At 31.8% G+C, this 11,227-nt stretch overlaps 1 protein-coding gene across 1 annotated transcript; it reads left to right on the forward strand.

The window, feature by feature from the left end:
• The first annotated feature begins 108 nt into the window (after nt 1–108).
• On the forward strand, nt 109–6,529 carry LOC125842522 (probable boron transporter 7). Its single transcript, XM_049521824.1, has 14 exons — nt 109–166; nt 604–715; nt 817–899; nt 983–1,175; nt 1,276–1,414; nt 1,549–1,714; nt 1,817–1,983; nt 2,428–2,601; nt 2,702–2,797; nt 2,884–3,000; nt 3,171–3,490; nt 3,828–4,083; nt 6,170–6,295; nt 6,388–6,529. Exons 2-14 carry the CDS (start codon nt 612–614, stop codon nt 6,415–6,417), a joined length of 1,971 nt encoding a protein of 656 aa, XP_049377781.1. The 5' UTR covers nt 109–166; nt 604–611; the 3' UTR covers nt 6,418–6,529.
• The last annotated feature ends 4,698 nt before the right edge of the window (nt 6,530–11,227 follow it).

The following is an 11,227-nucleotide window of genomic DNA, read 5'->3' on the forward strand; positions in this document are numbered from 1 at the left end:
ACTCTTCCCATCTTCTTCTCCAGGCGGCAAGTTTTGCCGCCGGATTGGAAAAAAATAAAATCTTCTTCATAGATTAACCAAATCATCACCCTTTCCATACCTTTTTTTTTTCTTTTCTTTTCTTTTCTTTTCTCCTCTCTTCCTTTCCTGCATTATCTTTGATTTGGTAATACTACTATTCTTCAACATTAATCATTTTTTGTATTGTGTTGGGTGTGATGTATACATGCGATTTCGTGTTTTTTATTAAGTGGGTATCGCCAAATTTCTCTTCCACTTTGTGGGTATTTCGCCGTTTTGTTAATAACTGAAGAAAAGAGGGGAATGTGCTTGGGTAATTGTGTGTTTTTTTCATAAAAAAATTAAAATGAGGAACACAATATATGATTTGTTCTGAGTGCGTGCGAATTTTGCATATGTTGTTCTTTAGGTATTTTGTTATTTTTATGCAAGTTGGCATTGCATGATTTGAAGGAAAGTTTATTTTAATAGACATTCTTCTGATGGAGAATGAAAGGAGCTAGTAATAGTTTTCATGGTTATAATTTGTAGTAGTATACTATTTGTTATGTGTTTAACCAGTTAAATTTATTACATTTGCAGTTTCACCTATGGAGAAACCAAAAACTCCCTTCAAGGGAGTCATTGATGATGTTAAAGGAAGGATGGCATGCTATAAACGCGATTGGCTCGACTCATGTGGTACAGGCGTGAGGTATTTTATGTTATGTTTGAGCTGAATATGAACTGGGACATTAATCTATTATTACTACATATTGATGAAAATGTTGGGTTTATTGTGTAAATGAATTTTAGGATATTGGCTCCAACAGCATACATTTTCTTTGCTTCTGCTCTTCCTGTTATTGCTTTCGGGGAGCAATTGAGTAGAGAAACAGGTCCGCGCTAATTTTTTTTTTACATATATGCAATAATCATGTAATGTAAGTTGGATTAATTTGTTGATATATTGAATTGACAGATGGAGCTATGAGCACAGTTGAAACTCTTGCTTCTACTGCTATCTGTGGAATCATCCATTCAATTTTTGGTGGACAACCTCTCTTGATCTTAGGAGTTGCAGAGCCAACCATCATCATGTACACCTACTTGTACAATTTTGTGAAGGACAGACCAGAAATGGGGCCAAAGCTGTTTGTCGCCTGGGCAGGATGGTGTGGAATCTACTTTTTCCTTTGTTTTCTCCAAAATGGTGTAGCAAGAGCTTCCTGGGGTTACCAAATGCATAAATGTTACTAACCATATGTTTGACAGGGTTTGTGTGTGGACCGCGTTGATGTTGTTTCTTCTTGCTATATTCAACGCTTGCAATATCATCCCTAGGTTTACGAGGCTTGCAGGGGAACTCTTTGGCATGTTAATCACAGTTCTTTTCCTCCAAGAGGCTATAAAGGTACTTGTTGTTGTCCATCCTTTTGAGAATGTACTCTTAAAGAGTCTATAAAACAAAAAGGACTAGAAAGAATTTTCATTTAAAATTAGAAGAAATATCATGCTCCTCATAACTTTTTGTTCTTCGAGTCACAGGGAGTAGTGAGTGAATTTTCAATTCCAAAAGGTGAAAATCCGGAACGAGAGGAGTTCCACTTTGAATGGCTCTACACGAATGGGTTACTGGCAGTTATTTTCTCATTTGGTGTTCTTTTAGCTTCTCTTAAAAGTAGAGGAGCTAGATCATGGCGTTATGGTACAGGTATGTGACAATATTTGCTTTATTGAAGGGTGAATTTGGATTTTGGATATATTATTGTCTGTTAAAAGTCAGAATCTCTCATACATCGACTATTATGAACAGGTTGGATGCGAAGTTTTATAGCCGACTATGGGGTTCCCCTTATGGTTGTGTTGTGGACAGCAATGTCTTTCGGTGTGCCTGGAAAAATTCCTTCTGAAGTTCCTCGAAGGCTCTTTTGTCCTCTCCCTTGGGAGGCTAAATCATTATACCACTGGACTGTGATCAAGGTGCTCTAAACTTCACGATGACACCCTTATTCACCTAGGCTTCTTGAGTTCTCCAGCTGGAGTGGCCAATAAGATCTGGACTGCTTCTATATTCTGTTCAGAGCATATCTTGCTCCTTCAGTTAGGTTTCATAAAAGGGGATGTCGTAAAACAAACAGAGACATTAGAATTCATCATCAACATCCTTTGTTTTTATATATGTTCTTATATACAAAAAGCTTTTGAAAGTGGGCCATACAAATGGCTTGTGGCACATGAACTTTCTCCTATAGGCTATAGTAATTCGGAACTCAGTATAATACATGTCAAAATGTTGTTAGCTCCCTCTTTGGGTATTTTCTGAAAAAAGAATTTTGAACCAAATTTATGGATGAACTCTATGTACGTCAGTTAAGTCGGAAACATTCCTATCCTGTATAATTTAGTTTATGCACTTCATTGCAGGATATGGTAAGGGTCCCAATGTTGTATATCTTTGCTGCCTTCATTCCAGCTCTGATGATAGCTGGTCTATACTTTTTCGATCATAGTGTTGCTGCACAGATGGCACAACAGAACGAGTTCAATCTTAAAAACCCATCTGCTTACCATTATGATTTGTTTTTGCTTGGAGTCATGGTATAGATTTTCAGAACTTTTTCTATGTAAAGAGATAAGCTTTAGTTCACTTCAGGTCTTCCACTCTAGCTCAGTCTTCATCCTGAATTTATGGTTTCAGACTTTGATATGTGGATTACTTGGGATTCCCCCTTCAAATGGGGTACTTCCGCAATCACCAATGCATACAAGGAGCCTTGCTGTACTCAAGAGACAGGTAGATAATGCAATAATATGTTCTCTATTTATTCTCATCTGCGTGATTAATTGTCCTACTAACACTACTTGGTCCCTCATGAGCAGTTAATTCGGAAGAAAATGGTGAAGAGTGCGAAGGAAGGTATTAAGCAGAATGCAACAAAATCAGAGATATATGGAAAGATGCATGCTGTCTTCGTTGAGATGGATGCTACATCAAAGGTAAGTGCTGGAACCAAGTATAACTGTTGCCAATCAGGGATGCATAGGTCAATGTCCATATGGCCTATTCATTTGCCAAAAAAAATGTGTTTATTTATTTTCAACACCTCTAACTAGTTTGTGTTGAGACATAGTTATTGGAATATAAGAAATTTCTTTATATTATGCAGCGCACAGCAGATAAGGATTTGGAGAACTTGAAGGCAGCTGTAATGAAACATGACGATGGAGAAAATGGAACAGACGGAAAATTTGACCCTGAGAAGCACATTGATGCACACTTGCCTGTCCGAGTAAATGAGCAAAGAGTTAGCAACTTTTTGCAATCTCTACTTGTGGGATGTAGCGTGTTTGCTATACCTGTGATCCGGAGAATACCCACCTCAGTTCTTTGGGGATATTTTGCCTACATGGCCATTGACAGTCTCCCTGGTAATCAATTCTGGGAGAGGCTGCTGCTGCTTTTAATTCCTTCGGGTAGAAGATTCAAGTAAGTCACAAAAAACTATTCCTCATAACTAGGTCTTGAAAAGTCCCTCAAAACTTTTGGTCATGTTCACATTAACACCTGGATATCTTAAATTGTAGGAGTTTTGTGTTGTTACGTAATTATGCTAGCCTAGTTCTTATTCAAACTGAGAACTAGAGGAAAAGTGACATGTATTTTGGCATTGGAATCCTTGTTATTGGTCATAAACTACTTTTCTGTTTCACTTTTATGGATGACCATGCCATAGTTATATACGTTAGATTATTCAAGTGGTAGTAATTGATTGGTTAAGCAGTAGCATCTTTTAAGTGCTATTTTGTGATGGTTCTTTTGACAGGGTCTTTGAAGGGCTCCATGCCTCCTATGTTGCGTCGGTCCCATTCAAATACATTGTCAAGTTTACAATGCTCCAGTTCGTGTATTTCTTAATTTGCTTTGGAGTAACATGGATACCTATCGCTGGAATACTATTCCCTGTGCTTTTCTTCCTTCTCATAGCTATAAGAGAGCATGTTCTTCCCAAGTTTTTCCCATATGAGTATCTTAAGGAATTAGATGCAGCTGAGTACGAAGAAATTGCTGGTGTTCCTAAGGTAAATTATTTTTCCTACCTTTCCTGCATCCTCCCGTGTAAGTGTAAATGATATAGGTGGGTTTTTGTGCACATTTTAGTTTATTATTTTTGCTCTAATTGCATTCTTCTTAATACTGGATGCTCCATCTTTGTTGCATTCAGCTGCAATATTACTTGTTCCCTGGCCATATGATGTAGTTTTGTACCTCACTGAAGTTTTGCTTTGGAGATAACTGAAAGAAAGGATCCTTCACAGATTTTCTAGAGACCACAGATAGTAGAACTGGAAGGAATTAGACCAAGCAAATACAAGCTTGTGTTAATTAAAAACCAAAATATAAGTTGGCAACATGGATGTAACTAGACCAGACAATAAAACTTGTTAATTACACCCAAGAGATAAGATGGCTAATTATGTGTCTAGATAAAATAAATAAAAAGACACAATTTTGACCATAATTCATTGAACCTACTAAGAGATAGAACTGATGATCTCAAGATGCACTCTTGCTACCACATAGGTCAACTACAGAACCATTATTGTGTAAGTGTCTATTAACATGGAATTCAGGTCCTGAAAGCATATGATACAAAAGCCCATAATTGATTGAGGAAATTGGTCTTCAAACTCTAAACACCGTTTCACTTAAAATCTCCCTCTTCAATCCAGATCACTGAAAATCTTCCTTCTAGATAGCATGTCCTTGATAACCCTCAAAACTCAAAAGCCCATACAAGATTTTACAGAAATATTCCCTTTTAACTTCCCGGACTGCTAAAAGTGAACCACCATTTCCTTTACAGGGTTAATTTTTCTTGTTTTCATTTTAGTAAGTTAAAAGCCTTAAAAGAAGAGACAAATATATGAAAGAATATGTCAATAAGCTCATAAATAAATTAATAAAAAAGTACAACAAACACCAATATTTCTCATTTTTTTAGCATGAGTTTAACTATACGTCTCTTTTCCAGTATGTCGATTGTGGAAAATAATAGCTAATATCAGCAACAAGGCACCTAGCAGTTTCAGTTCCTTTTTCATTATTCCAGCTCTATTTATTTTGTTCTACGCATCCGGCATTCAAAACCCACTAACCCGAGTAATCTGGATTCACGCGGGGTAGGTAAAGGACTTCCTACCAAGAAGTTATCCATTACAGTTATAAACCCAAGATGTCTGGTTGGCAAAAGGTGAAGAGAGTTCCCAACCATCTCCAACTACTATTGTCTTCCTTCCATCTCTACTCATACTTGACAGCCAATTCCAGGGGCGTATCTAGAGGGGGTGCCGTGGGTTCACGTGAACCCATGCTCCCCTCTCTAGATAATATATAGTAGTGTTATATTTTTTTATAAAATATTTAAATATAGGTGTGTGAACCCACGTTCAAAGTATCATATAATTATACGACGATGATTAAGTGCACCCCTCTAAGTGAGGATAGAAATTTAAATCTCATATATGTCTTATCTTTTACTAACACCTCTCTAAGTGGTTATTGGTTACACTTTTGGCGTTTCAACTAATTATTCTTTTATTTTTTTCCTTTAATCTTTCAAAATTTTCAAGTGTGTTACATTGAAAATTCCTAAAAAAATTAACACTGTGAATTTTTTATATAATTAAATCAAATGTGTATATTAAAATTTAAAACTAGTAGCATTATATGTTTTGGACCTATAATTTTTAAAATTTAATGGTTCATATTAAAAACTTAAAAGTCAAACCGATCAAATTTATATTTAAGATATATTTTTTTTGTAATTGTGCACCCATCTTACGGAAATCCTGGATACGCCTCTGGCCAATTCTACTTACTATCCTATCATACCCCTAAACAAGATTAGAACAAACTTCTCCACCACTCTCACAATTTCAATTTCCAGCAACTTAATCATCTTACAGAAATGTGACCGTCTAATTAGAATTAGATCAACCTTTTATGAAAAAGTTGATAACCCCCTGGATCATTCAACTGCTACATTTTTCTGTTGCATTCAATTTTCTTATCACTTCTTCTATGTAATACAAACAACTGGAGTGTCTTCTTGATGAGAACCCTTAGGATACCCGTTCTCACAATGGTTTATGTATCTATCTGCAGGAGAGAGAGATAGCTGATGAAGAAAATGATGATGATTTCTCTGATTCTGAGATATTGGATGAGATGACAACACACAGAGGTGAACTGAAACATAGATCTGTCAGCCTAACCGAAAGGCAACATCAGGTAAATTGGCTTTGTCAAATCGTCCAACATTAGCAGCTTCCATTTTATTACGTTGGAAGAAACTGATAATGACCCCATTTAATTTATGTCAGGTTTATCCACACGACGCTTCTGAAATGTAATGGCACCTGATGCATCAATGTAAATGATATAACTCATTGTGACTCTCAATCAAAGTACTTCCATGGAGGTCATTATAATTTTGACAAATCCTCTCAGTTGTGGAAAATGTGCAATAGAAACAATACATGAAAAGAAAGATGAGAGTAGAAAAGAGCGGGAGATGGAGATATAACAAAAGAAAAAAAGAAGGGAAAAAAAAGCACGAGATATTCTGTACAAACTTTTAATTTCCTTTCATAGTACCCAAGCTAAGTAATATAGAAGTTTGATGCTGATTGAAAAATTTGTATAATTCTGGATGCTTTTTTTGTGTGTGTTATTATTTCATTTTTGGCAAAGGTTGAAGATGTAGACTAGATGATGTATGTGTTATACAAATGAGTCATTGTGGAATCTGGTAACTTTGCTTGTAAAACTACTTTCAATAGTAAAACATTTGAAAATACATTGAACAATTAGGACTCGTTTGATAGGATGTATTAATCAAAATAGTCCATGGATTAAAATTTAGTTCATTGTTTGGTTACTTTATTTAACCTAATTCATGGATTAGTTATACCTCATACAAAGTCTTATCTAATTCCTAGAAAAGGGAGGGATAACTAATCCAAGGTTTAACAATCCTTGGATAAGACCCCTAAACGACTAAACTATCTCCAAATTTTTTTTCCTAATTTTTTTTTTGTAATTTAATGCTTTTTATTTATTTATATGAGAATATTTATAAATATTCTTTTAAATTCTCCAAATTCGTTCTATGTGATTTGATGATTTCCCAAATTAATATTTTTTTCTCCATGTGTTGATTTGTTATATTGGGTTGGTTTTTTCATTTTTTTTTAAAATGTAGTTCGTCGATTGACCACTTGAACTATTAAAAAAAAAGGCTTTGTGTATTTGAACAATTTAAGTAGCCTTAAATCTATGTTAAGTTCAAGGTATATTTGACCAACAAAAAAATTAGAAATATACCGTGCTATCAAGGATCTCTATGGTGGCATATCACACTTCAAAATTAATAATAATTTTTTTAATATATTTTAGTATTTAACTTGACAAATTAAATGAAACATAAAATCTCATAATAACTCAAGGGTATACAGGAAATAATTTTTTTCTAGAATTTTAAACCAAACATAAGATTAAATGGGAAATAATGAACCTAACACTTCATAAAAATTAATCCCTGCATTACTAATCCATGCATTAGTAATTCTGCATTATGCATCTTTGTACCAAACGACCCCTAAAAGGCTAATGAACAATATATATGGGAAAAACTTAGGTAAATATATTTGCCAAGTATCCCAAGTTCACAAATACTGGAAAAAATTAGTATTTAGGCCAAGTTCTAATATTTGAGAATTTTAAAAAATTTAAAAATTATCCCAAACTTATATATTTTATAAAAAATATCCATTATTTATTAATTTCAACTAATATTTGTTGCTACCGCCTCCGAAAAAATTTGAGTTCTAATTTGAGTGATAAAAATGAGAAAAAAGAATAATGTGTGTTTAATAAGTTATAATTATAACTGAATTAGTGACAAGTTGAGTATGCAATTAATGTATTGCCTTGCCTATATTGCTATTTTGTTATTGTTGATTGTTATCAATTATATTATAAGGTTATTTTTTAACGAAACATATTTATTATAAAATGATAATATAAATTTATGAGTATATTTAATAATTTTTAGAACTTATGGGTATAAATCATATTTTTTTAAATAGTCAAATATTTTTGAAATTTTTTGAGGCCAAACACATGGTGAAACTTTACCCAAATATGATTTGCTANCCCAAAGGCTAATGAACAATATATATATATATATATGGGAAAATTTTAGGCAAATATATTTGCCAAGTATCCCAAGTTCTCAAATACTAGAAAAAATTAGTATATTGGGCCAAGTTCTAATATTTGAGAATTTTAAAAAATTTAAAAATTATCCCAAACTTTTATATTTTATAAAAAATATCCATTATTTATTAATTTCAACTAATATTTTTTCTACCGCCTCGAAAAAAATTTGAGTGATAAAAATGAGAAAAAGGAATAATGTGTGTTTAATATGTTATAATTATATTTTTAGAACTTATGGGTATAAATCATATTTTTTTGAAATAGTCAAATATTTTTAAAAATTTTTGGGGCCAAACACATGGTGAAGCTTTACCCAAATATGATTTCCCAAGAATATTTGAGAACTTAGGATCAAACGCTAGCTTAATGTGTACTTACTAATTTGCATTGCTCATCTTTTTCAACTTATACAATTGGGCTGTCTGTTCAATTGAGTTAATGAATGATGAGTCAATAACTAATTCAAACTTGAGTGGGTTATATTTCTGTGAGCTAGTTTTATCACATCTGCAAAAGTCATTCGTACACATGTCCTATTCTGGGTGATGTTTAATTATTGTCCCTCAAATATGTGTCTTTAATTTTTATCCTTCAATACAGTAACAAATAATTGACTAAAGCCTCGTTTGTTTACATTTATGAAAGTCTGAATTTGAATGATTTATACATTAGGTCATTAAGTGCATTTGATTTTTCTACTTAAAAATCTTTTAATGGGTTTGAATTAGTGACTAATTTACAGGCAAATAATAGGACATTGGAATTCATGATTTCTCTGTAAAACTAGATATTTTGTGTATATATTTTCTAAAATTTGCATAATATTGTATTTTGGCAAACATGCTATAAGAAGTCTAAATGGTTCACATGATTAAATGTTGAGCTTTTGACCTTGAGGACTAAGACCCTTTTAAAGAAACTTTTATTTTATTTTTAAAATTCTCGCCTCTCTCATTCTCCAACTTTGTTAGTTATCCAAATTATTTTCCTTAAATTTTTACTTTTTAATCTTGCTGCTTGTTCATAAAGAATTGTCAAAATTTATTATAAAAAAAATATTTCATTAAAGTGCAAAGTAACTTCATAACATCATATGTGACGATGATACCTTTATAAATTTATTTAAAATCATTTGAATGTATCATATTCATTAATTAATTTAGAGAAAAGTACATGTGCAAACATATTATAGAACATAGAGATGTTTCACTTATTTATTTAAGATTAATTTGTGTTGATTTTTTTTTAAAAAAGGATGACTACACTTTTTTCTAACAATTATTTTTATTATCATAATTTATATACAGGGGCGGCTCAACGTAATTGGGGGCCTAAAGCGAAATTTCAATTCGCGGCCTAAAATATAAATACACTTCATATACGTATTTATTCAAAAAAGAAAAATTACACTATTAAGATGAAAATTATTAGTACTTCATATTGTTTTTTGAGTTACTAGTTTTAGGTAAGATTTTATCAACAGAACATTGAAAAACATCATTTAAGTGAGACAATTATTATATGATTGTTAACATAATGATATAAGTAATAAGTTGATAAATATTAAATAAAGATAAGAGTTAGAAGTTTAGAATCATAGAATTTGACTCAAAAAGTTGATGACTTGGTATACCTCATTTTAATATTCTTAGAGTAATGCTTGAAACTAAAATTTAAAAAGAAATAAAAAAGAATTTGTAATTCATTTGTTCAACACTTTTCACTGTTAATTCTTATTTTTAACAAGTACAAAAGATGTTAAAGTGGATAAAATAATTTATTTTTAAAAAAATTATACTTTTTATCATAAATAATTAATTTTTCTATAAAAATTTTAACACATAATTTATTCTTGACAAAAATTTGGGGCCCCCGAAATTTGGGGGCCTAAGGCAAAGGCCTTATTTTTAAAAGCATAGAGCCGGCTCTGNGATGACATAATGTAGTATAAAATAAAAATCACATAGACATACACACCAGACAACTTGTTTATGAATAGTTTCAATCAAAATCCTATCGATTGTAGCATAAATTTTATCATTCCATGTTAGCTATTAATTTTTTTATTCTCTAACAAGGATAAGAACATATGCTCCAAAAGGTATAACTTTAATGTCTGAACATTACGATAAATTATGAAAAATACTTCACAAAGTTCTTGTAGTTCAAATCCTAGCATAGAAAAATACTATTTGACTCAAATGATCGAATTTTTCGTTTTGTGAAAGAAATTTTGGTCAATTATGTTGCATAACTTAATTTTTGTAAAATGTATGCCGATCAAATTAGTCCTAAATAGATGAATACTTTGATCAATAAATTTTCATTAATAAACAACTGTTTTTTTTTTTAATAAAGAACCCATCATATTCAAAGATAAAATGGTTTGAAAAATACTCCAACTTTGGTCGAAATTGTTGTTACGATACCAAATTTTATGGAGGACCTTACCCCCTGCACTATTTAATAGTGTATTTTAAAGGTATATATGTGCCCACGTGGACACGTTACTAATTATAATGATGCAATATTTATGATGTCTACGTGGACACATATATACCTTTAAAATACACTATTAAATAGTATGGNAGGTCCTTTCCAAAGTTCGGTATTGTTACAACAATTTTGATCAAAGTTCGAATATATTTCAGACTTTTTTCCCAAAATAAAAACACCACAAAATATGTTTAATCTGTGAAAAAACATCCTCTACAAATAATATACTATTTCCTCCATTCACTTTTACTTATTATATTTGAATTTAACATATTTATTAAGAAAATTATAATTGACATGACAATTTTACGGCACTATCTCTATTAATTTATGTTTAATATAAAGTTTTGAAAAATAATTTGTGAAATAATCACACACACACATATATATATATATATATATATATATATATATATATATATAAAAGAGAACCTTAGGTCCGCC

This window comes from Solanum stenotomum, chromosome 10, assembly GCF_019186545.1.
Source record: "Solanum stenotomum isolate F172 chromosome 10, ASM1918654v1, whole genome shotgun sequence".
Classification (NCBI taxonomy): domain Eukaryota; kingdom Viridiplantae; phylum Streptophyta; class Magnoliopsida; order Solanales; family Solanaceae; genus Solanum; species Solanum stenotomum.